The sequence below is a fragment of the Sinohyriopsis cumingii genome, chromosome 15 (assembly GCF_028554795.1).
Source record: "Sinohyriopsis cumingii isolate HCF-2022 chromosome 15, ASM2855479v2, whole genome shotgun sequence".
Taxonomy (NCBI): domain Eukaryota; kingdom Metazoa; phylum Mollusca; class Bivalvia; order Unionida; family Unionidae; genus Sinohyriopsis; species Sinohyriopsis cumingii.
The window spans coordinates 124,277,404-124,304,606 of record NC_142975.1 but is presented as its reverse complement, the minus strand read 5'-3'; the positions used below and the strand labels follow the sequence as shown (position 1 = coordinate 124,304,606).

Below are 27,203 nucleotides of genomic sequence, written 5' to 3'. Positions count from 1 at the left end.
GGGAATTCCCCGGATGAGAGAGAGGTATTAATAACATCAGTTAGTGAAGGCAATACTGGATCCAAGCACTCAAGCAGCAGTGATGATGGAATTGGATCAAATTCACATGACTTTGGTGTACTCTTCATCAGGATTGTACGTACGAAATCCATAGAGACAGGTTCAAATGCTGCTAATAGTTGCCGCTCAAATTCTGTATCCCAACTGTATGGTGACGACGAGTCAATTGAAATTGTGGTGTCAAGCGCATCTTTAATGGTTTGTAATTTGTCACGCAAGAAATTTGCAAACATGTCCGGAAGGTCGACTGGAGAGAAGGTAGTTTGAACTGGTGTAGATTTGTTCCTTGACATTAGCTTGTTACACGAGTACCATATCTAAATTCTACTCTTTAATATATTTATACAAGAAGACAAGGCCATAAATCAATTCTATCCTTGGATATTTGTCATATACCTTAGTTTATTCAAACGTTTTCTTTGTGTCTCTGAACGTTAATGCAGTATAAAAACCGTGATAAAAAAGATGGCGAAAATATTGCCCCTGCTTTTAACCAAAATAACCAAATATGACAAGAATCAACCACAGAATGTGAATATTATAAGGGAAATAAGACATTTAACCAACACCTTAACAGAAATAGATCTATACGTGACCTTAACACAGAGACAATAAATGGAAAACATTCTACAATGCTTTATCTTTACTCTGTAGTATAAGGATAAAAAATAACTAGCAGCAATAAAGAGTTTAAGGACATAAATATAAATCACACACACACACACACACACACACGTTTTGGAAGCGAACATGTTTCATGAGCAAATGACCCAGATACGTGCTCTCTTATGGAGTCTTAGATTTTTATTTAGAAGTTGTTTTTATAAGAGAATTGTTAATTTTTCTATTTTAACATCTGTCTATTTGAATCAGCATTTTACTTGGGTTCAGTTATACTTTGAGAGGATGCACTTATTTAATTTATTCGTTTTGATTTATAAAGTGTTAATTTGACTTTTGGACTAAATCATTATGTGGTTATTTGAATTTGTTCAGGGACATTCTGATTTTTTTAATATCACTGTGATACGTCAAGACTGTGTACACATATCACAATCAAGGCTGCTGAAACAGCAACACATTCAATACCGGAATTCATTCAGGAAACTCAGTATGACTTAGACAATGTTATATCATTGTACACAGGCAATTTTGGAATAAGTTTATCGATAGTTATTATATTAACATACATTTGCTGCATTAGATACCATTTGCATAACACTATAGTGATCTGGACGGTTGACATCTACTTGATTTTGCTTGAAGTACATAGTTATGATGTAAAATAATAAGATGGAATATTTAAAAGAAATACATCATCATTTTGTGCAAAACATTGCTTTTTACCTTTGAAATTCATGGTCTACCTGGTATTTTGCAGGCTGATTTACTAAAGTTAAAATTTAGAGACCTGACCTTGTTTACAGTTTGGAGTAATTTTCCATTACGATTGAGTATTTGCATTTTTTTAAAAAATCGCAATTCAGGTTAAGTGGGGAGGTATACACTGTTGCTTGTATCATAATTAGTCAATCAGATCTTAACATCTTTGTAGTGGAATCAGTCTTTTAGTTGTGTTCATTTGTAATTTGAAGGATTTATTTATTTAAATTATTCATTGGAATTACAAAATGCTCATTGATTTGTGGACAAAATCATTATTTTAGGATTATTGTGTGAATTCATTCAAGGACACTCTGGATTGTATCATTGTGATAGGTCACCACTGTTGATACAATCTCATATCAAAGGGTACTAGCACATCAACGCTTTTAAGACTGGAATTCATTCGGAACATTCGATACGTTTGGACTTGTGGTACAACTTTTAGGACTATTTGGGATTTAATTAACAACAATGTAAGTTCCTTTTAAACTGTTATTATGTATTCTAGAGAAATAAAAAAATTGTTAAATGTTATAAAACGTGTTGGCTTTCGCTTTTTTCTGTTGCTTAATTTAAAACCATAGCGTCGTAATAGCACAAAAAACGTTTATCAAAATTAGAATAAATTAGCATGCAACATAACTGTAAGCGCTACAAATGCTTTGGATTTACATGTATAACTGTTCGTTAGCAACATTACTGAAAATATACGAAATAAAATATACTGTGTATATTAGTATATAGCAGGCAAAAACGTTCAACATATGTGGGCCGAACCGTCCTGGTTCACGCACTGGTCCAAAACATCCCGGCCGAATTGTCTTGGGTTTAATTGCTTTGGGATTGAAATGACCTGTACCGGTTTCAGATATGTGCTGTGGGTGAGTAGTGCAAATGTGATCAATCAAAGTAGATCTTGACTTACTTAACTTTGTTGTCTTGTTATCAAGGTGGGTAAGGTTGTGAGAGAGAATCATGCCCTCACACTTTTTATGAATATCATACTAAATATCTATGTTAAAATCGCCCATTATAATACATCCATATTCTGCGCGGATATAATTGCACGCTCCATTTCAGCATTATAAACGTCAATCAAAGTAGCAGACTAGTTTGTGGGACGGTAAACTCAACAAAAAATAAAGGCAGTTGATTTAGAGAGGAAAATTCATGTCCATATAGATTAAACCGTATCACATTCAAGATGGAATCGACGATTGTTCTTTAAATGATTGGGAATATCAACATCTATATCATCGCCGGATTCGGTTTACTTCACCTGCTTACTATTAAAGATGACTGCACCAGTGGACACGGCACGTCTTTATCTTTGTAGTTCTGTCATGTGTCACATTATTATTAAAAGTCGGTTGCATGCACGATGCCCTTTGATGATACTGTACTTTTCTCCATTATTTTGAAAGGATACAGCCGACTTACATTCTATTTCGAGTGGACAGCTCATTCAACATTACATGCCAATTTGACTATGTAGATCTTTGGAATATGATATGGCCAAATCTCGAAATACGACTTTCATTGAAGTTTTCATGAATCATAGCCAGGACTAAGTACTCCTCACATGAAAAGGTCACAACAGAGAGGGCAATAATTGTCACACTATCCTAAATATATGTACGTATTCAGGGGTGAAGAATACCGCGTACACGAATATAGATCCTTTAAGGTGTCGTGCTAGCTGAACGTTAAACGAAATTACTTAAAATGTTTTGATAAATAAAGAACAATTTCACTCCATACATTTTAAAAGACTAAGCCATATGGGCATTGTTCCAAAATTACTCTTCGTAGGGAAGAATTTGAAATCATATTTGAAACTATATCTGTATGAGTTAAATTTCCCTAGGTTTGCCACACTATTATGCAATATCAAAGGATTCCGTTTAGCATTGTTAAGCTATATAGAAAACAATGGTCCGCATTTAAAAGGCACGTTCAATTTAGAATAATAGTCTAGTGGAATAATTAGAAAAAGGATCTATAAATAGGAGTAACGCTCTTATTAGATATAATGAATCCCCCAGGATAAACTCTGCTGTATGGTGTCACTTAAGTTCCATGACGTATGTTGTTAGTTATTCACTCTGTTTTATAATTAAGTATTCGCTTCAAGCGTACATGCTAGATCTGAACAGGAAAAAAAACAACTAAAAGAAAGTAACATGGTTTTGCAAGACTTGCGTCCACAAATTGATTGCTCACAAACTAAAGGCAGTCCTACAACTTCTGGCGTAATGACATCTCTTGTAGACCCGGAAAGTGTTTCAAACATTGGTGCCGTGGTAGTTTTGTCCGCTGCAGACACTGAACCCTGTGCTTTTACCGTTCATGTTTTCTTATCCTTTAATGCACGCAACCTTTGTATATTGCTTGTCTTTGCCAATCTTTCCACTAAGAAATATAGCTCTTTCTCTGTTGACAGAAGTTGATAGTTACATGATAAGACATGCAAATGAACGTTGATATATTTATCTTGGAGTACGTCAGGATTTTACAGTACGTCAGATTATTAAGTCTGATCGATCCTACTAACAATAATCGTTTTTCCCGAATGAACGACGGTACACACAAAGATTAATAAAGCCTTATTGATTCGCAACCAATTGTTGTCAATATTTCTGTGGTCTTTTTTATAGTTTATTCTGAAATCATGCAAAGCCTGGTCAAGGCAAAATCTTGCACGAAAATAGGCTCTTTCCGGTAATTTTTCCCCCAGTATCATGTCAAACAAACATGGCTGATCTCGTTACTGGGGAGCATTTAATAAGATAGTGACTTATAGTTTAATACATCTCATATCTCCCTGATCATATGGGAGTCTATCGTCAAGGAATGGAAACAAATGTACAAAATACTCAAAATCTCACTAAAGCAAGTAACAAAATGCCTAATATTTTCTATAAATTTATATATTTTCTATAACTTTATATAATATTTTCTATAGATCTCATTAAAGCTAATAACAAAATGCCTAATATTTTCTATAAATTTATGATATTTTCTATAGATCCCACTAAACCTAATAACAAAATGCCTAATATTTTCTATAAATTTATATATTTTCTATAACTTTATATAATATTTTCTATAGATCCCACTGAACCTAATAACAAAATGCCTAATATTATCTATAAATTTATATGATATTTTCTACAGATCTCATTAAAGCTAATAACAAAATGCCTGATATTTTCTATAAATTTATGACATTTTCAATAACTTTATATAATATTTTCTATAGATCTCATTAAAGCTAATAACAAAATGCCTGATATTTTCTATAAATTTATAGTATTTTCTACAGATCTCATTAAAGCTAATAACAAAATGCCTGATATTTTCTATAAATTTATATAATATTTTCTATAGATCTCATTAAAGCTAATAACAAAATGCCTGATATTTTCTATAAATTTATATAATATTTTATATAGATCTCATTAAAGCTAATAACAAAATGACTAGTATTTTCTATAAATTTATATAATATTTTCTATAGATCTCACTAAAGCTAATAACAAAATGACTAGTATTTGTTGTAAATTTATATAATATTTTCTATAAGTCTCATTGAAGCTAATAACAAAGTGTCTGATAACTCCTTTTTTGGAATAAATCTCACTGAAATTAAGAGCAAATCTTCATGAACTCTGGTCCACAACTGTATTTAATTTCACAAAAACTTTGTTTCAAAGAAGTCAATGTTCTGTTTTGAAATTGCAAGTACATGCAGTCATTTATACGATAAGAACTTTTATTTGTAGCTAAAAGCTGTAATACTTATGTAGTTGAAGAAATTGTTTTTGATAATTAATTGACCAGGATGTATCAACATAGTTTGACTGGGATAACTTAGTAATGTGCATATATGCAAATATTATCGTAAATACAATATGGTATGACCTATCATTAGGGGAAGTTGGCTGTATAATTTTCGTCTGCGTCATAAAATGGTCAACAAAAAAGTACTACTTTATGCCAAGACCTAAATTTTAAAAATGGAAAGTATTTATTTAAAACATCGTCAGATCGTTTCATATAGACTTCAATATCAATACGACGAATGTTATACTATTATATTCAGGAGAAAAAAACATAAAGTCACACATAACAAGTATATCGTCTTGGTAGCCGTGATACATAATTAATATTAAAAAGTATTATATTATGGGCAGAAATAAGATGTAAAAACGTCCATATATAGTCAGTTGAAAAATAAAAAGTGTACTCCGTGATAGGCTATACATGGCGGAAAGTATATCTGGTATTAGACAAACCTGGGAAGACCCAAGAAGAACCTCTAGCAAACAGGAAGCTACTGGTAAGTTTTCTCACATACTCAAGTTGATCAAACCAAGACTCGAACTAGCAGACGTCACCAGAGAGTACAAGAATCGTTTCAGACAAGTCGTTTTAATACTTTTGTGCAAATAAACAATTTATTGAAATTTTATGTTACGTCCAAGATGACCGACTCTTTCTACTCCGCCAATGCTTTGATTATTAGAGTAACGGCTTTCACTGTCGAAGTCATGTATTATTTATACAAATAGTGTATTTTTATATAGCACTCGTACTTTACTTTTCCAAATCCTTTCGAATATATTGTAAAACAAGTGTCACAAAATCAATAGATATCGATAGTATTCGACATACGATTGGGCAGCAGTTGTTCTTTAAGAATTGTAGACATCTGTGGCCATTTTCGCTTTAATCGTTCACTTTCACCTTATTTATTCTTTGTTACAAAAGCGGTGGGACAGAGTCACATGTCGTTTCTATCCATCTATCACATTTTCTTTTGAGATCAATGGATGAAACCTCAAATAACTATACCCTCACTATAATTTCGCGTGTGTCGCTTTTTGCGTTCGTTGTCTCATCTTCGAGGTAAAGGTCATAGTTCAACATTTTAATATTTATCGTCACAGTCTCAGTTTCGCTTTATAACTTTGTAGTAGCTGATATTTTAATTCTATCAGATGTTGATTAACTTTCTTCACAATTGCTTAATTGTGAACAAATCAGTAAATACTAATATATTATATTATAACATTAGCATGATGATATTATTGAGTATTCTTTTAGTGAATGGATTTCGCATTGCGGCTGAAGCAATCTCTAAATGGCACCTTGATTATTATAGGTGTCACAGTCCCAAAACACTGTCCCCGTTCATAGGCCCTGCTTTGCGAGTGTCAAGGTATGGCGGACAAAGTATTTACATTTAGACTGTATTCCCAGCTGGAATTTAAACTGAAAGTTGGTATGTTCTTGGAAGGCAATCTGGACTATTTTCAGGCAGAGGAAGGGGCTCCGAAAGGTTTAAAGTCCCGAGACTATGTGTGTATATATATATATATATATATATATATATATATATATATATATATATATATATATATATATGTATGTATGTATGTATGTGCGAAGGATTAAATATATTTATATGGACAGTTTCGTCGGAGAAAAAAGATCTTGCCATCCAATTTGTACCCCCCTACCCCACAATAAGCCGCCACTTTGCAAGTTACATTGATGGAATATGCATAATCTATACGGTTAAGAAGCGCCGTTCCCAAGTAACATGCCACTGACAATGATAAGAAGTCGTATCTTGAATAAATTTCAATCTGAATTTTCCTTATATTCTGGCAAATCATTTTTAACAAACCTTTTTTTACTTTGATGTATTCTATGAGAGACAATGCATATATAAAACAAAACGTTTATGTTCATTGTTATTTTCCGAGTTTGATAATAAAGGAAGTGAATGAATCGAAAGAACAAAATATGTCCACAAAATGCACCATTAAAGACATTGACAATACCTTCTACCGTGCCTCATCGTCTTGTATCTCATGCTATTGTCATTAAACATTAAAACAATAACAGCGCATTGTAGAGAGGATTGAATAACTACGTTTAATCGCTAACTCCGTAGAAACAGTCACCAATGTAAACATATAATCTGAACTATAATGTACAGAATAAGTTAGGAGCTATATACTTGGTATGTCTTATTCGAAGCAGGTACCGATATTTTTCTTATGTCCATGCTTAGCAAATATTAGTTTCATGGAGTTTTATATGTACGATGTTTGGTGTGTTCTTTGCTAGCGCAACATAAATAGGTATGAAAATAAAAACCCACATAAACCAAAATAAAACGAAACAAGATGATGAAGAAGAAAAAAACGACAGTGATTCTTACTTGTAAAGAGAATTACTAATTTAAAATGTATCATTTTCATATATTTATATCAGAATAGATACATTTTCCAGTCTATTTCTTTCAGTGGCTTAAAATGTTTGCAAAAACGCTGTTTTGCCAGTTGTACATTGCCTGTAAAATATAGTGTTAATCTTCATTACTAAACTTAAAATACAAAACAAACCCAAGAAAAATTATACTGCTTTTGACTTCATTACTAGATAACTAGATAGTACACGTGCGATTTTTTCTGCAGGTTTAAAAACGGTTCTTAGCAATTTTGTTCACTGTAGCCAATGGCTTCCTGCCAATATTGCGATACCTTATAACATTAGGCCATAAACAGATTTCAAGACATGACATCGAGAAACTGAATTTGGAGAAGGAAGTGATATCTGAAATAGTCAATGTGGAATTCAGTGTTATGAGAGATGATGTGTGTTTCTCGAAAGTGGTATAACGTCATGAGTACACAGGTTTGAGGTAAGTTCTTTTGAAAAGCACCTCAGAACAGCGACTTGTAATCATGCTTCGTATACTCTATACAATAAGCAAAGGGAGGACACTTCTCCTATTTCTCCTGCAACCTATTTAGGAATCGTCTCTTATATATCAGGCTACACGTCGCGTAGCATAATAGCTTTGACACCAATGTTTAGCTGGGAGACTCGACCCTTAAAGCCCATGTAAATCTGAATCGCTATCGCACCTTTATGGACTGCCAGTACGTTATCCAACGTTTCCGTTGGACAGGGTCAATATCGTAGTCGCCTAATCTTCAAATGCAACGTGCTAAGTAGAATAATGCTTTATCATTGGTTAATACAAAATAATGCACTTCGTCCATTGATAATCTGATTTACAAGACTAGTCCCTGATATCTAAAAGTTATATTTAGGCATGAACATTATTTGGTTATCCCATGATTTGCTATTTATTGCTCATATCGAATATCCGGTTGGTTGAAACAGGTATGTCCACGTTGTCTACTAATTATCTGTCAGTCTCTTAAAGAACTGAAATTATTTATTTTTCATTTACATATCATTCTTATAATAATACTATTAATAAAAATATAAATACTACTACTACTACTTCTACTAATAATAATAATAATAATCATTCGTGGACACTGGCGTAGCAACCACCCAAGCAACCCTCGCAAAGGGATAGGGAGGAGGCATAATTTCTTGCGCGATTGCTTTTATAGCGTTGTACTGGAGATATTGTTTTTTTTTTTTAAATTGCAATTCATGATTTTCTGTCAGTTATGAGACAATATTAAAAAAATCCGATTGATCTGTTGCCCAAAAAATCCATGTGGGTTGAAGGCTTAAATCGGCTCATACTTTATTAAACCCGTAAAATGAACTTGCTTATAATTTCCTCATACCCTGGTAATTTTTACTGGTATACCAGTTTTTCTTTTTACTACAAGACTGATTTTCTCAAGACAGCGTATCAATAACTCGTTTGATATGTAAGTTGGCGATCATTTTTCCTATCGATATACCGATTGCCCTAGCAAAAATTTGAGTTACTCTGCTATTGGCAAATGAAAGTAAAGACACATTCCTTGTCTTTTATGGATTTTGACAACAGGAAAAATGAAGACCCCTCTTTCCATATTGTTGATGTTAGCGCCACTAGGACAATACTAAATAGTTACGAACATCTGGTTTTTATATCAGACTCAAATTCATTCTAAAGCACAGTTTTTGCTTAACGCTGTAGTGTTTTATTTTTGGCAAATTATCTAGTGCACTTTTAAAGCTACATTAATATTCACAATTAGTCTAACCCTCAGTGGATTCTGGAATGTAAAATAATATTGATCACACAGCGACATTGTCTAATTGAGAATATAATTCTCTTTTCGTATAAGCTTATACAGAATTACTGGAAATTCAAATTTACTGACAAAAATAAGAAAAGAAAACATATTTTCTTTGAAGCATTTAATACCTCCCACAGAAAAAATATAGCTGGGAGATTTAGCATTGTCAAATACCATCACCACATACGTGTGTCAACACTCGCATAATCACAACCAGATGTAAGTTACATAAATACAAATTATACCAGTGCCTTGTCGTTAAAAAGCCATTTGACAATGAAGTATTTTCTTAATTAGGTTTTGTCTTTTCTGTTCTCAATAGTTCGGGGAAGGAGGTGGGATGGGGTGCTGAGGATGTTGGCTGATGGTATTGCAAGTGTCATTTTGTATTCATCATCAAATTTCGTCGAAGACCTTGTTGAACCGTTTTCTTAACATAGAAAAACATGTTTCTGCATCTCCATTGATGTAAGGGAGTGCTAACATGTTCGATGGTGTAGCTGTGACAACGAATGTAGTAGGGACCAGAACGAATTACATCAGTATGGTGTTTGCAGTGTGTTGCCCCTTACAATGACAAACACCGTTCAGGAGTTCTGAAATCTAGTTTTGCCGGATACTGCTGCTCACTTTGCGAATGGTGCACCATTTCCTGAATCACAAATGTATTTCGACTTTTTGCATTAAAAATGAATCACACTTGTATGCTATTGCGACTACCGTAATAACCGTGTTTTGTGTTTTCTATATAGATTAAAATAAGAGAGAAACGCTTAATACAAACTGGCAATACTTTTTAATAGAAATGACTCAAACATTCCCATTCAAGCTAATTACACGTACTAACTTGTCCTTCGACACTAATCTATTTGACTTACCTATAACTTCAAACAAAATGGGGTGTTCCACTTTACGTATGCAACATAGCCTAACTGGTTCTTCCAAAGCAGTCTTTAAAGGATTAAAAACAGGAACACACAAGTTCCGTGTCAGATCTACATTGTCGCGCCAAGTCAAATTGCCTGTTGTAGTTTGAAAATATATGACTGAGTTAACGAGGCTGATCTATTGTTTCTCCCATGTGATGTTGTACAAGCATGTAACAACAAATATGTACTAACCGTAGTAGATGTCACCATGAGATAATATGAAGCGGAGCCGTTGTCTTCTAAAGATTCAACAAGTGTCGAAAACACACTCAAACGTATCTGTCAAATTTATCGCTGAAAAAACCGCGGTTTCTGCAGGCGGTGACAGGTGAAGAATTTCTCTGAGCCGTTCTTGCGCTATTGGTGAAACATCATGGGGATATGTTAGCATACATCGTGATCAGGCCATCGTGGATTGATTAAACCGTACACATGCAGAACTCTTATTCGTATACAGATACGTGTAAGAAGTGTTGATGAATCGTGAATGGGTGACGATGATTCGGTCGGTCGTAGCAGCGTTGAAAAATGAAACCACATTTATGATTGGGTTGAAGTCCGTTTACACGACTCGGCAGAATACTGACGTGTCCTACAAAGCTATTTCTTAACCACCGCGTTAGTCCCACTCGGAAACAATTTCGGCATGTAGTTGTGTGGACAGGGGACGATATAAGCTGGGCAATGTCGTGCTTTTAACCTATTATGGTCAATTGATATGTGTACGATTTCGGAACCCAATTGACATTCCGAGGAAACAACCATGCTACCTTTCGAGAATAAGAAGCGAAACCCTCCAAGTAGGACATTCATGCGAGAGCAATTACAACCAATATTTATTTTATGATTTGCACATGCCCGTATGCGTAATTGGTTCCACCATCAAAGAAAATCGATAGTTTTCGATTCATCTGTACAAACATACCTTGGTGCAGCAGTATGTACGCAGGAGATGTTTCTTTGAAAGAATCAAATTAGCCGCTTGTGCGAACTAGTACCGCTCGCGTGGACATTTTAAGTACATGATGTGCCTGAGATCTTTCGCGACCACAAACCGGGGAACTCCTTTGGTTACGTAATATTTCTAGCAGTTCCAATCACTATCGAGTGCATTTTATGCCTCAGTCCAGTGTATGTCTCGATGGTTTATCAACTCATTTATCCCTTAATTTCCCCACAACTTTCTGGTCCCACTTGTACTCGCTGATGTCAAATTCATTAACAGTGACGCCTCGCGTGAGTCCGCATATAAATAATTATGGGTAGTATGCATCAATAATGAGTCCATATCTTTGTACACATTCACCGCGGACGCTCCAACATAGACTGGTTAGGCCAGCTTCAGGTGTTTTTTTTCTTTTTGCGGACAGCAATGAATCCACCATCGATGATCTTCCGGGTATTCACGGTCCGCATTCAGCCTGTTGAGATTTTGATGTTCACTGTCGCGCACAAAGCTCCATGCGGATTCGCTTCCTGCATGGTTTTCTCGAATACACGAGCTTGTTCGAGCTGAACATACAACTGCTAATTATGCTAAATAATTAAGGCTCGTGCGCAGATTTGGTACAAGCTCGGAGCATTCTTTAAATTTGCGTCTGGAAACCTATACGATTCCACACTGATACGGGGACAACCACTTGCGAGTCACCCATAGCACTTTTGGGGCAATGGATAATCATAGTGGATGTTGAACAATTCGTTCGCGTACTCTATGTCAACTTAAAAAGTATCCATAGTGGCAATCGCTCTCATACCCGTGCAGTCTGCATCAGCGTGATCAATCCATGTGAAGGCACATACAGGTATATACTACTACATCATCGCCCAACCATATATATCTGTCAGGATATATAATGCAACTGCTTGAGAAAGCATGTTCGTATCTGTCCATGAGTGGATAGTTCGCGATTGTAACGGTGACTCGCTATAGAAATCTCGCCAAGGACGCCGCATTTAATAAACACATGTTAATCAATACCAGTGAATAGTTCCAACTCGATCTTGCTTTTCGATAAAAATGCATCTCAGTCCATTCCAGGTGGTGATAAGTAATGCGAGGGACTGAACCTCTGATTGACATCCGCAAGCATCAACACTGTACGCAGATACAGATCATTATAATCTCACTGGATTCGACAACCAAACGCGTACGAGACATTTGTTCGCGCGTTCGCAGTCGTTGGTGGAAATATCCTTGCAGGACAATGATAAATGGGATTCATCAATTGACACCAGCTGAGTTTCGGAAAACCTTACCCAGTCATTCATATACTAAGTGTAAGTATATCTGCCTTTCTTGGTATGCTTATTAAGCCGTCTTGCGTCTTACAACTCAATCCCTAACCGGGTTAATTTATCAAGATGCTCCCGATTGCCTTTGAAAAATGATATAATCTCCTTTGGGTCTTTATGGCTAAAGACATGACACATTCAAGTTAAATATGTATTGAATCATTTTTGACCTTAGAACACAATCTTTGGTTTCAAATGATATTATATAATATCCCACTGATATTCTCTAATCACGTATTGGTTGCCTTTTCATATCGATCTGTCTGCGAGCTCTCAGCACCGCAGCTCACAATCCATGACAAGCTTTCACAGAGCATCATCTGTGACAAATTTCTGAGTGGGGAAAAATCATGGGGAATTCATAATGGGTTTCGGTACATTGGTCCGAAAAAATGGGCGTATTGTCTGAAATCCCCATTATTAGACTAAATCACACCGAACGTGGAGTTCTGCGAAGGGTTCCTGCATCAGATCAGAGTTTACGATGAATTTTGTGTGCCTAATGTGAATCTTTCGTTTACTGGATACAGAGGCTGGCGTTGAGTGGTTGCTCCTTGACCATTCGATAAGAACTAAAGAACCGGAAATACTTCATCATCGTCAGCTTCACGACACGAGTTACATATGTTCCAAAGTTGAATCAATACTTCAGTATCACTATGCGAGTAAAATTCCCCAAAATCAATAATACATATATCTTGCTTGTGTATGACACATTGACATTTTCGTACAAATTCTATACTTTAATCACACTTGGGGACAGGCTCATACCCTTTTCATAGTTGTATATAAACCCTATGCCCTTAATGATAGAATGTTACATTTTGCATATGTGTGTTTAAATATTAAACATTTATCATCCATGATATGTGAATCATATCTGTTTATAATGAGACAATGTGTTCAAAACAAACTTGGAATCTGTATCACTCTCTTTGCCAATGTCCATCTTAATTCATACGGGATGTGGGTACTTCCATTCCAGGGAAGATAATTGTCTTTTTCTTTTATTGTGCATTGGATGGCAGAGATTTGACCTCAGAGCAGTACCAATGTTGTGGGTCACTTACCCACATCGGCTGCTTCTAAAAGGAAAGGGAAGGCCAGAAGTGTTTACGTTTTCCTGCCAAGTCTGCTGCTAGGGTTCGTCCCAAAATTCTGATTGAGATATTCCGAGATATTAGTCGCCAAGGTCCCCTCCTCAGCAGAGAGGTACTGGGTCCAAAATTATTGTCTAACAAGGACGGGAGCAGGACTGGGATGTATTCTTCATCCTGTTCGACACTAGCAAGTTCATCATAGAACAGGCTGAGATGGCGCCTCCCACACAAGTCTTGATCGCCAATGCTCAGCTCATCTACATAGCTCCTCAGTGGGCTATACGATCCTGGTTAAGCTAATGTTCTCAACCTGTTGACAGAAATGGTGCGATGTATGCGATGTACCTCTTTTCAAAGCATGGTTCATTAAGCAATTTATGAGTTACGAACAGGATGTAACAACAAGTGTAAATTCAGCTCCTCATCTCACCCATGGCTGGCTCATGACTTTGTATGGATATATTGAGGTTTTTGTATGGATATATTGAGGTTTTTGCATGGATATTTTGAGGACTTTGAGAAGTTTTCTTTTACTGACGCTTTTGCAGATGGGAAAACGTCTTCTTTGTAGCGCATATGTTATATGTGACGAGAGAGAGAGAGAGAGAGAGAGAGAGAGAGAGAGAGAGAGAGAGAGAGAGAGAGAGAGAGATGTGATGTGATGAGAGCATACGTAGATGTATGCGTAAGATTTCACAAAATTAAGAAATATGTTGTTGTTTTTTTTAAACTTGTATTTAATAAAGAAAAAGATAAGAAATATAGGTACCTTCGGAAATCACACTCTTACACGTAAAATAAATACAGTTCTTTCACATAGAAATACAGTCCTCGTCACACGAAGCATTGAAGGAATGTGATACGTTTATAACTTAAAAATCCACTGGAATTATGATTGATACTCCATCATGTTTAAAAATTCCATATCATTCGTAATGTTCACAGTTCAAGAGCCTAACTTGAAGAAGGTGTTGAGCTCAGTCTATTTTTCCTTGTCTCTTTCTTTCACCATTGTGGATTATCTCAATGACCCCATTTCTTGTAACAAGATAATGCCCTTCTTTAGCAAACGCGAATTTTTGAATCGATGTAGAAGATCTAAACTTTAGGGTATGTCATTATGTAAACCAGACTTTAGAATATGGTTTTCTCGGTGTCCGCCTTTAACGCATCAAACACAAGGTCACGTGCCTGGTTAATAAAACCCCGATATTTAATTTAAAAAAACCACACAAGCATATAATGTTATATTGATCATGTGCAAAAATGAATAGCTTCAATCACAATTAGAAAATAAGCAGACAAACTTACTATTTCTTAAATTGCTTACCTACTAGAATTTAGATATTATTAATTTTACTTAAAGGCTCATTCATTTACACGGTGCAAAGACTTCTGAGTAGTCTTTAATAAGCGCGCGTTTCAATTATTGTTTATACCTCGTTTGCCCTTGAGACATTTCCGGATCTTTGTCTCAGAAATCACGGCACAACAGTGCTTGATAACCGTTACTAACCTGATCCAGCGTACGTCGGGAATTTAGCAACTAAATAGTTTCCAAGAATTGAAACGAGTTTCGGTTTAATGTGAATTTTAAGCTTGAACTTAAAATTTGGGAACGAATTTCTTTCGGTATTCGTAGCTGCGTTGGTTTCGTTTTACTGGGAAAAATGATCATATTTAAGATGGAATAACTAGGGACTAAAATATTTGGTCTGGTGGGAATTCCGATATACTGAGGTTTCTGTTTTCAGGAGTTTCACTATATATATATATATATATATATATATATATATATATATATATATATATATATATATATATATATATATATATATATAAACAATTTGTATGCATACTGCCCATGCTTTCTGTAGAAATTATCCATCACAGTACCCTAAACCGCTAAATGCAAACTTCACTCAATGAGCGTCGGATGGCAATGAATTCAAGATGAAAAATATTAAAACTTCAACTGATCTAATTTTAGATACAAGTAGTATTTTGTCAATTCTTGCAACATAGCAGTGCATTGGTGGTTTATTGACATGATTTTATATCTGCATATCTTTCCAGGTAGATAACATCACAGTGTAGCCATGGACAAAATGAGGAGGCAAGCTGGTATGACTCATTACATTTCGTTGCAATTAATTCATCAAAGTCCCAATGGCGTCGTTACGTGTAAAAAGGTTGTATTTGCGAATCATCTAAATAATACTCAGTCTTGAAAGAGTTTGGTCTTGTAATCTTCGGGTTCCATTAAAACCAGATGATATCGATGTTTCATCACTATTTGAGCTATGTAATTACTCCCTCGAACCGAGAAACCCGTCCATTTTTCATGTGTATGCGAATAGAAGTAAATACCAAATGTCTAAGTACTGAGTAAGAAATTTTAATTCCAGTAAATCTTAAATTCCATAGTTTTTATAACATTTATTTTCATTTCTACACATAGCGATTGCACGTGTGTAAATTTTTTGTAACATCTAAGAAACAGGAAGCAAATTGTCCCTAAGTAAAGTAATATGGTGAAAGGAATGATGCATATTTAGAAATATACAACATGTACACGTTTTGACATGTTGTGTTTGCATATTGCTCACTTCATCAAGATATGAAACAAAATCTTCAAATATATGCAGTCTTCAATATTATGATAATTCCTTTGAAAGAAGTCCTAATTCTAAGCAGAAGTAAGATCAATTGTTCTCTTAATACTTTCATTTCATTTTTAGATGAAGATTTGAAAAAGACTTTAGATTCCAACCAGGAAGAAACACATAAGGAAGCGAAAGGTAAGAACAACTTAGATATTTTAGTGTTTTTTTTTGGCAAACTGTACTTTCACTTTGATCAATTTGCACTTGGAAATATAAGTAGATACCAACACACATTAATGAATATGAAATAGATGCAAGATAGGCAAAAAATGTCAAAAAGACAAAAACACACTTAAAATATCCCTGTTGGGAAGAAATTGTTTACAGTATATCAAATACATCAAAAACACTTAGATTAGTTCCGTTGAAAACTTAAAATGTGATAATTAAATGAGATAGAAATGTACATAGAACATTTAAACAATAAAGTGATCAGATGGAAAATAGCATCACAATTTGGAAAATATGTGTATGTTTGGCGCTGAGATCATGACTGGAAAAGTGTGTCAGAAATAATCGAAAGGACAATGATGTGTGCAAATGATTGTTCTGCGTACCAAGAACAAAGCTGATTGGACCCAATTGCAGGCTAAATAAAAACGCGGATTACTGTACCTAATTAGCAACAAGGCCTTGAACGATCCAGCCGAAGGTCACAAATTGTTTATTTCTGATGTTAATTAAAAACCTTCATTATTGTATAGTTGTTATAATAACTGATGAAAATTTATAACCTTATGCACACACTATCACGCCTAAGGTTATGAAATCATGTAAGAATCAACCAGGCTTAGCAAATTGATACAAAGTACGTCAAGGGAAGTAACACAAAACAGCCTAAATGACACGCAATTAATTGTTACTTGGCATATGACTGTATTCATTGCAGAGCAAGGAATTTCAACACTCCATGCATTGTTGTAAACTTTGATGTATATTCTGTTATTATCAAGACAGCATGTAACATTTCAAACTTATTCATATGTGAAACATTCTACTAAACTAGGTACTATATGCTCGGACTATTTTCCTGGTTTTCAATATCATGGATCTATCTATCTATCTGTCGATCTATCTATCTATCTATCTCCCGACTCATCTATATAATGAAGTTTCAGTTTTAATCACCCCACAGGTTACAATTCAATCAGCTGGAAACCTGCCACTTCATTCCGAGCGTTATTATTGATGACACTTGACCTATCAAATGTAAAGTACATTGCTCTTTCTGATTCTGCGTTTTATATAGATTCACGAAGTGATTTTAGGATAAGCATTTAGTTCTAACATGATTGGTAATGATGACAGTGAAGAAGAAACGACGACGACGATGATGTTGAGAAGTAAAACTAAGAGGATGATACGTTGTCTACGGAGTTAATACACTATTGAAAAACTGGGCAAAAATATAAATGGAAATATTAACGTCATTACAATGTCTGAACTGGGAAATTGGGATATTTCATAGTTCTTATGTCTGCAGTTATTTTTGTCCAAAGATTCGTGCTTTGCCTGGCAACGGTACCTACAGTTGGTCGACTTTTGTTCAAAAGGCAACTATATTGTTACAGTTAATTATCCGTAAAAAAACCAATGCCGATGGTCAAAAAGGCTATCGTTTATAATAATGAAAAGGGCAAAGACGTACATTTTCTTTTCTAAATCTCCCCTTAACACAACAACATAAGATGGCAGAAGCCACCCTTATATATAAGGCTTTATGGTTGGTACAAAAGATGTTTATCTGTAATCAAAAAATGCGACCGTTATAAATAAGTTGATGAAATGTCGATAAAAATGACTTTCAAACATCAACAACGGCTGAACTGTCTTGAACTATGGCCTCGGTAACAATGGGAAAAATAACTTAAACAAGCTAAATTACCAAATTTGACTGAAATCACCCTACATACCGACGATACTTATCCGCCATCAGAAATCGCCGCTGTTACTACAACGCTTTAAAAACCATATTCTAAAATAGCCGCTGAAAAGAATTTAATCAAATTCATGAGAAACCCATTTCCGAGGGTCGCTTAGGCTAGTACAAATAGTAATGAATGTAAGGATCAATACAATGAGACAGAGGTTACTGCAATATCTCTGTTAATATTAAAACATTCTTACCAGTGGGCTGTTGTTTGGCATAACATTAGCTGAACAATTTGGCGACCTTGACTAGGTTAGAGTGCCAACATTGTTGCAGACAAAGTGTAAGCTGAGCCTCAGTTGTGGTTATGATAATGTGGGCAGATAATGGTATAGGTTGACAAGAAATGCCTGTCAATCTGACTTTCATTAAAATATATTACTACGATGCAATCCACCTGAGAAAAAGTATAGTGCTATTAAAACATACCAATAGCTATAAATAGATTAGAGGCTCGTAAACAAACTAGTAAGTTTTACTAATATTTCTGAACAGTGGAGCCATGGTTTGTACAAAACTGAATTTAATCATTAAATAAATTATACATATCTGCATCTCAGAGTGTTAGCCTTCTCCATCCTGCATTATTTTTGATTTCCTACTAATTTCAGCATTGGATGATTTCCTTTTGTTCAGTCTACTAACTGAGCTGCTGTTTTGCATGTCAGAACCTCTGGTAGCTTGTCATTTGTGGTTCCTTAGTTCTGAGTTCTACATTCTAAATGACAAAAATCACTGGGAACATGTTTTTTTGCTTTGTTGTTGTCATTACAGTAATGACAACAACAAAGGAAACCAACATGTTCCTAGTGATTTTTGAGGACAGTCCTCCTGTTGTTTACTTTGTTTCAATTTAACTGCTTCCTTTATGCCCCGTTGAGAGTATGGAATGGGTATATAACTTTCTTTTGTCCATCCGTATATCCATCTTTCACATTTTAGTTATGTGTTCGGTTAAAGCCATTTATATCAGTAATGGTAAGTTCCAGAAAAGATGTGTTTTGGTGAGTGCCATACAGCTGAACCAATAATTGGACTCTTTGAACGAACATCTATGTTGAGGTAATTTTGGTTTTCTTTCATGCTTAAGTGGAATTTTCATCAACCGTTTGCAGTGGCAGTATCCAACGTTGCATATTTCTCCGGAGTTGTGACCTTTTTTATACTAAATGTGCATTCCACCAATCAATCGAATTTATTTTAATTTTCTCTTTGTTTTTTTAGTCTTTTCTATATATAACTTGCACCAATCAGTGAAAAGGGAGTGCTGGCGGGCGTGTATTAGGAATATATTTCTAATTTTTCTTTTCTTGCTAGTTTCTGCCTTTACACACATTGATCTTTTCTGTGTACAAGTGTTTAATATTGTAGAGATGTTTGAAGTTATTTATACAAAAGAATAATTACTGCAAATAGTCATACATATATAGATATCCTCATTTTAGACATGGTTTGACATAGTGTATGTGTTTACGACTGATTTCATCAAGTCTTGAAATAGACCTGCAAACTATATTAAATTTCTAATCCCTTAAAAAAATTGGAAGCCAAGTGAATCGTAAATTTCATAGTTTGCGTAGTACTTATTCTCAGTTCCAGATATGCCAATGCTTTGGGTGTAACATTTCAAAATCTAGGAAAAAAGAAGTGACTTGTCCATAAGTAATGTAAATATATGTAAATTATGTTGTATTTCTAGGTACATACAGCGTATGTACGTCATGACAGAGATTGAGCACATAGTGCCGAATCCATCAGGATTAAAAATATTAAAATAGACGTAAATTTCTATCTTACAATTATTCCTTGTAAGTCCCAATTCTCAGCAGAAGTAAAATTCATTGTTCCCAGAAAATGTGTATTGCATTTTTAGATGAAGATCTGAAGACGACAGTAGAGTCCAGACAGGAAGAAACTCAGCAGCATGCCAGAGGTAAGAACAACTACGAATATTCCAAGTTATTTTTAGTCAATGTGACTCTCATTTAAATCATATAGCATAGAAATATAAGTAGATACCGACACAATAATAAATATGCAATACATTTGTTTACAAGATCAGCATATAATATCGAAAATAAACAAACACACTTAGACTACATCTTTTGGAGACTACTTTTGCGCAATAATCAATATACCTTACATATTTAAATGAGATAAGAAATGTACAGAGAACATTGGATTAAGAAAATGATCAGACGAAGAATGGTTTGAAAACTTGAAAGCGTGGTGTCTGTTATGTACAGTGATCAGAATTGAAAAACGTTTATTATAAATAATCCAAATCCCAGCAATGGGTGTGAATTTGCTTTTTGCATACCGAAAACTAAATTAATTCGACTGGAATTTAAGGCTAAAGACAAAGGCAAAATACTATACTTAATTGAAAACAAAGCCTTCTAAGATCCAGCCACATCACAGATAAGCTGTCACGATCGTGTAGCCTACGTTTTCTCAATATGGAGGGCCTCCGTTTATGCCATATGTACCATCTTCTCATAATATAAAGCTCATGCGTGTATATCATAGACCTATTGTGACTCCACGTCATAGACCCATGCGCACTAGAGCTCTTCATTCGTTTCTGAACGACATGTTGAATCTTGATAAAACAAAGTCATCGCTGTCGGGAAAAATACATACTAGCGATTGTCGTTTGGTTTCTGGACCTTAGAAAATATATTCCTCGTATTTAGCAAAAATTAGCCTCATTCGTTTATCTTTGAGAAAACTATTTTTTTTATTGCTAGGTTTTAATTATAAACATTATTATTTAAACATACGAATAGACGCTGGTCCTCCCTCTAAGTGGGTCAGAGTAATTTAGCTGGACGTCTAAGACACATTACATTATTTTTTATGTTTACGTTCTTTGCGGAGGTAAGTAGTCACATGCCCAGAATTGTTTTTCTTTTGATATTTATACTGGTAAATCTACTTGAAACCTTTACATCTGAGAAGTCAGAACTTTAATCTCTCAATTTCTTACATATTTGAAAATAGTGTAGGTGTATGTGAGTCATTTCATCAGACTGTAATCAACATCCGTCAACATTATGGTGATTCCTGTGATAGAAGTTCTCATTCTCAGCATAAATGAAATCCATTATACTTATAATTTTTCATTCATCTTACAGCAGATGAAGATTTTAAAAAGGCTGCAGAATCCAACAAGAAAACTCAGAATGCCAAAGGTACGAACAACTTAAGATACTTACAGTGTTTTTCTGCCAAAGTGAGTCTCACATCCATCGTCAAGCATTTACAAATATAAGAAGATACCAACACCTGCTAATGACTAAGCAATATATTAGTATTCAACACAAGCATGTAATGTCGAAAATACAAAATTTTTTAAATAGTTTCGTTGGGAACTGCTTTGGGTATTAATCATATACGTTTGAAAGACAGGAAATCTACAGAGAAAGAGTTAGATAATGGAACGTTAAAATAAAAACATTATTATGACAATGTGGAAACAGTGCATGCAGACCAATTCCTGTTTTGCTACTGGACTAGGTGCTCGTGAATTCCACCGAAAGAGCAAGCCTGTTGACTTGCCTCTCTACTTAAGGTGAAAGTATTTTGCCCGAAAGAAACTTTGTCATGCTATGCAAAACCATTGTCGCAATCTGCTCATATTTTACATTTTTCTATTCTGCAGGACATTCAGTACTTCGATTTACGGAGCTATTGTTTTTGTATGTCACACTCTATCAGCATGTCATTGGATTTGTCTTGATTTCGAGCGATGATCTAATTAATTACGTGTAAACGATAACTAGATCTTGGAACACTGGCAATATGTTTTTGTTTTGTGTTATTATTTTCTCTTGTTTAATTCATTTTAACTTCCCAATTTTATCAGAATGTTTAAATGCCATATAGTGTTGCCCTTGTCCACTTCTGTGACCATTCCTTGCGCCTTGGTTAGGTTTACGATTACCTTGCTTTCACAGGCATTACAAGTTCCGGAGCCATGCAACATTATAGATTTAATTGGAGACAACCACATATATCAGCTAAATGTAGGTCAATGTGAAATAATATTCTGGCATCAGGGACTATGGTTTAGTTTTGTTTAGGTTATTTGTTTACAATAATTAGTCCGACTATAATGAAGTTGTGCGTTTAGGTCAGTATTTCAAGCATTTTAACCACGCATCGTTGTATTTAGCTGAGAGTATCTGAGTACCATACGTAAAACCAAAAATAGATCACTGGGTCCTAACTGACCGCTCTGGTGCTTGAAGTGACATTTCGCGTTTATCCGAGTTTCTTATGTATTTCAAAATCGAGATAGATATGACTTTGTAGGTAGATATGACTTTGTAGGTAGATGTTTGTCGAGGATCACAATTATCAGCAAAAATATATGTGATTGTGACTTAAAATTTGATGGTCCACCAACTTTGGTCACGATTTACGTACTGGATAGTACGGCCAACACCAATGCAGCATAGCTTATATATATATATATATATATATATATATATATATATATATATATATATATATATATAACGAATACAAATCCTATGACGAATAACAGTTCTTTCAAGTGCACCGAATCCAGCAAGGGATCACGTGTGTCAGGGATTGATTAAAATAAATACAATAAACTGACAACGAACAGTGCGAAACTAGTATCTAACTAGCCTAAGCGCTTTCGACTCTTAATGAGTCTTGTTCAAAGGCAAATACAAAACATCGACAAGACAAACAAATAAAACACAACATCTGCTGTGTTTGGAAAACTTAACATGGCTGTTTCTACAGGAATTAAACCTTTCAATGTATTATGTTTCAACTAGTTTATTTCATCTTGTTGTGGATGCAGGAAAATAGTTTTATTGACCTAGAAATCGATGAGCCATAACGACATCTGTTGTTTTATGTAAGTTTATGTAAGCGCAAATTATATCCAGGATATTTCCTTGTTATAATAGGAATTATAGGCTATTAAGCAATTCAGAGAATTATTTGAAAGAAGATAATTTTATTTGTGCATGGTTGTCTTTTTCTGGTCTTCTTGGTTTAAACCGTATTATATCGTATCATCAGGTTTATCTAGTACCAACAGTTTTATATAGTACCATCAGTTAATATAGTATCAACGTTTTTGTGAAGTAGCTTCAGTTTAATATAGTACCAACAGTTCTATATAATATCAACAGTTTTATATTTAATATCATTTTTTGATATTGTATAGGTAGTTTTATAGAATCGGCAGCTTTACATGTTTAATAAGTTTCATAAAGTATCAAACATATCAGACGTAACCCATGTTCCTTCTTGTTGGCATTTATAACTTTGATCTTTAATCTGACCACTAAATCAGTGGCTTATTTTCTTTTTTCAAGGACATGTCATTTATGATACGAACCAGAACAGGCAAGGTAAGTGCACAACTGTACTTATTGTATGTAAACCAAAGGAGACATATATTTGAAAGGGGATGGGAGCAAAATTCTTATCTCAGAATGTACACCAATTAATATAACAGTAATTGAACATATAATTCATAGAACCAGATTGATTTTCTTGAATGAAAGCATACTCTAGCTCAACGAAATCTCATACCTATTGAATGTATTGTTGGTTTCTGAGATGTATTATATCTCTATCCCTTCTTCCATATTCGTCCATTTGCATGACCGTCATGCGATCAACTTGTGCCTATCACATTGTGCCACAAATGCAGTGAAATAGTGCGTGCATTATATCAATATCAAATATATACAATCTGTATAATGTATGTCCCACATGTTTCTTCCTGAATAAAGATGGATGAATTAGACAATTAGACTGAACTAATAAAACATACACGGCACTTGTAATCAGTACATAATGACGGTTTGAATATTATGAAATGTTATATATATATATATATATATATATATATATATATATATATATATATATATGGGAATGGAATGCGGAATATAGTGGTGAAAGGAATGTAATGTGACACATTTCTCGTTGGATGAACGAAACTGATATGATGTTGTATACAGCTATTCCCTTGGAAATATATTTTTTAGCAAGACTAAGTTAAATGTTTATATCTGGCGTCAACTGTTTGACACACATTTTGCCAATATTGTTCCATTAGGAAACATAGTAAGTACTTTAAAAATAGAATTTAATGATTTACTACTTGCAGATTCGGCATGGAACTTTTACAGAGTAGTAATTTGAATTACTTTTCTTCATCACTGTTCCATTAGGAAGCATATCATGTCGCTGCAGAATAAATTTGTATGACCCTGTTTATATACATTTTCACTTGACGTATATCATAACAGAATGCGAAGCAATCTAACGGACAAACACAGTCTAATTGTAAAAATGACAGGGCTTGAACTCAAATACTATGTAAACGTTCTGTTTACGAGTGACTATAATCTGAAGTACAACTTACAATCCTTGACAAGTTAAGAACACAGTATAGATGAAGAATACATAACAATTTTGAAGAGAATAGGACACAGGGAAATAGGAAAATATTATAAACAAAAGCCACAACAAGAACGAGTAAACAGGCAGAAGAAATAAAACAGAACAAGTGAGTCCGGAGCATCTGGAGAGGAAAAGCCTTCCAGACAATGCAGGTTGTAATGTTAAATATAGATTTATTAATAGAACAAAATACAACCAACCACCTAACACTTGACTGTCTCCCGTGGTTTTCTTGTAAGACGACAAGGGGATGCAAACCAATATTAAAAATAGTATATATTCAAACATACATAAATAACGGCGCAAATATAGAATCTTTTCTTAAGGTTTCAAGCTTAAAAACTCTTTGTCTGGGGAAGAGAATATTTACATCCACAAACATCAACCACAAAAATAAAGAAAAATTCTAGACTTTGATAATTTTGAATGGCAGAGGGAAATCTACAGTTAAAAGATAAACTATGGGAGTCAGATCGTAACAGGTGTACAAGATACAGTCGTCAGATACTGACGTAATCTATAACAAACTTGTATAAGGAACGTGCATAAACAGGAAATGTAATGCTGTGAACCCAGGTCATAGTCGTTTGTCATAAAACGTGACAAACAAATAAATTTAATAAACTGCTCAGAAATAATAAAACAATAGTAAACATATGAAAATGGATATAAGATCATATCTACTCCATTCAATGGGTGGATATTATACTACCATATAAAACTGATGTTATTATTTCTTGTGGAGCGTTTCAGCATAAGTTAGATCCATTGTTCTGATAATACTTCATTCTCATTTCTGTAGGTAAGGCCATTCTGAGAGAAAGTCGGAAACGTCTCAAAGGTAAGAATAATTGATGATAATTCTTCAGAATTTTTATGCTATTTTGACTGTTAGATATATCTTTATATTTATCACTGAAAATATAGTATTAGAAGTTTAAGGTCTTGAAAAAAGGTAAAGTATGTAAAGATGGCAAGTCGTTTATCTGGTTTTTATACTAGTAATCAAGGTTTTATTTAATGTTCTTTTAAAACATTAAATCCATCAATAAAGATAGATAGATAGACATTAATGGCAATAATGTTTTTCACATCACTAATTGTTATATATTTTGAAAGGGTCATACAATATCTGTCTATAATATTTAACCAATTAACTGTATAAATTTGTATTACTCTCCTGTTGCACTGTTAGGTTTCTAATTGTTGTCTCATCAAGGTCTCAAAATGTCTACTTCATTTCTTCACTTGTACTATGTGATTCGTATTTGTTTAAGAAAAAGAAAACGAAATACATTATATTTGGGCATGAGGGAGTTTAATTTAACAGAATACATGTAAATAGTTTGATTAATTGAGAAGATTTAAAAAAAACCAAATCGTTTTGAATTAACGTTTTCTAGAATTGTCTGAGAAACAGGAAGACACTAAAAGAGACATGAAGTACCTTCAAGAGCGTAAGTGGTTTTGGTTGTCTTCGTTGTATTTTGACATCAATCGATTGTAGAATCACTTGATTCTAAAATAAAGGTATTAAAACTTTGTAGCTAAAGTATTATGTTCAGATTATGTTTGTTTAGTTTTCTTTATTTTCTCCATCAGATAGTTCTATATTAATATTCTTGTCACAGAATATGCTGTAACAACTAGAGTGATTTTAAGAGACTCGTGATTGGAGTACGGTCCATTACAACCTGAAACCTAAAATAGACAATGTGGGCGGGTGTCTTCTATAAAACTCTCAAATGATCATGAAGGCAGGAAAATGGACTTATAATGGTTGCCATTTTAAGCAGGAGTGCCATATAAAATATTCACGAAGGTCAATAACAACTGCATGTTCACTAAATGTTTATCTGACTGATACGTTGATAGTCTCTTAAACACAGAATGATTTATTTTCATTTCAGGACAGTTAGAAAATTACAGGAAGTGGGACTCTCAGAGTAAGTGCAACTTAAAAGCTGCGAGTGTGATTGTAGTATAACTGAATCGAAAACATATTATCGATTCTCTTGCGAATTTCTCCCATTTGTTTTAAACAGGCACGAAGCTTTGCAGCAAAAGTAAATATGTTACTTAAACCATCTATGAAAGAGCTGTCTTCCATAATGTAGCATCACCTATGTGTCTGAGATATTGGCAGACAACATATGCACCATTCTAGCTACTTCATTGTTTGGAAAGGAAGACAAATATCCTCATGTTTGATTGATTTTAACTAATAAACAACCAATCTGTAAATTTCAACCAAATCTATCCCATGTAACATGCAATACCGTAGTTCAAAGGATGCTATTTCA

General features: G+C 34.3%; 1 protein-coding gene across 1 annotated transcript in view; it reads left to right on the top strand.

Moving 5' to 3' along the window:
• Positions 1-7,993: 7,993 nt before the first annotated feature.
• Positions 7,994-27,203, top strand: part of LOC149782676 (uncharacterized) — a 30,710-nt gene continuing 11,500 nt past the window's right edge. Inside the window, exons 1-9 of the mRNA XM_089934164.1 lie at positions 7,994-8,168; positions 15,923-15,966; positions 16,584-16,643; positions 20,312-20,371; positions 21,576-21,632; positions 23,802-23,837; positions 25,703-25,741; positions 26,304-26,357; positions 26,811-26,846. Coding sequence (XP_089790290.1) covers positions 15,942-15,966; positions 16,584-16,643; positions 20,312-20,371; positions 21,576-21,632; positions 23,802-23,837; positions 25,703-25,741; positions 26,304-26,357; positions 26,811-26,846 — 367 coding nt within the window. The 5' untranslated portion in view covers positions 7,994-8,168; positions 15,923-15,941. The remainder of the gene's footprint in view (positions 8,169-15,922; positions 15,967-16,583; positions 16,644-20,311; positions 20,372-21,575; positions 21,633-23,801; positions 23,838-25,702; positions 25,742-26,303; positions 26,358-26,810; positions 26,847-27,203) is intronic.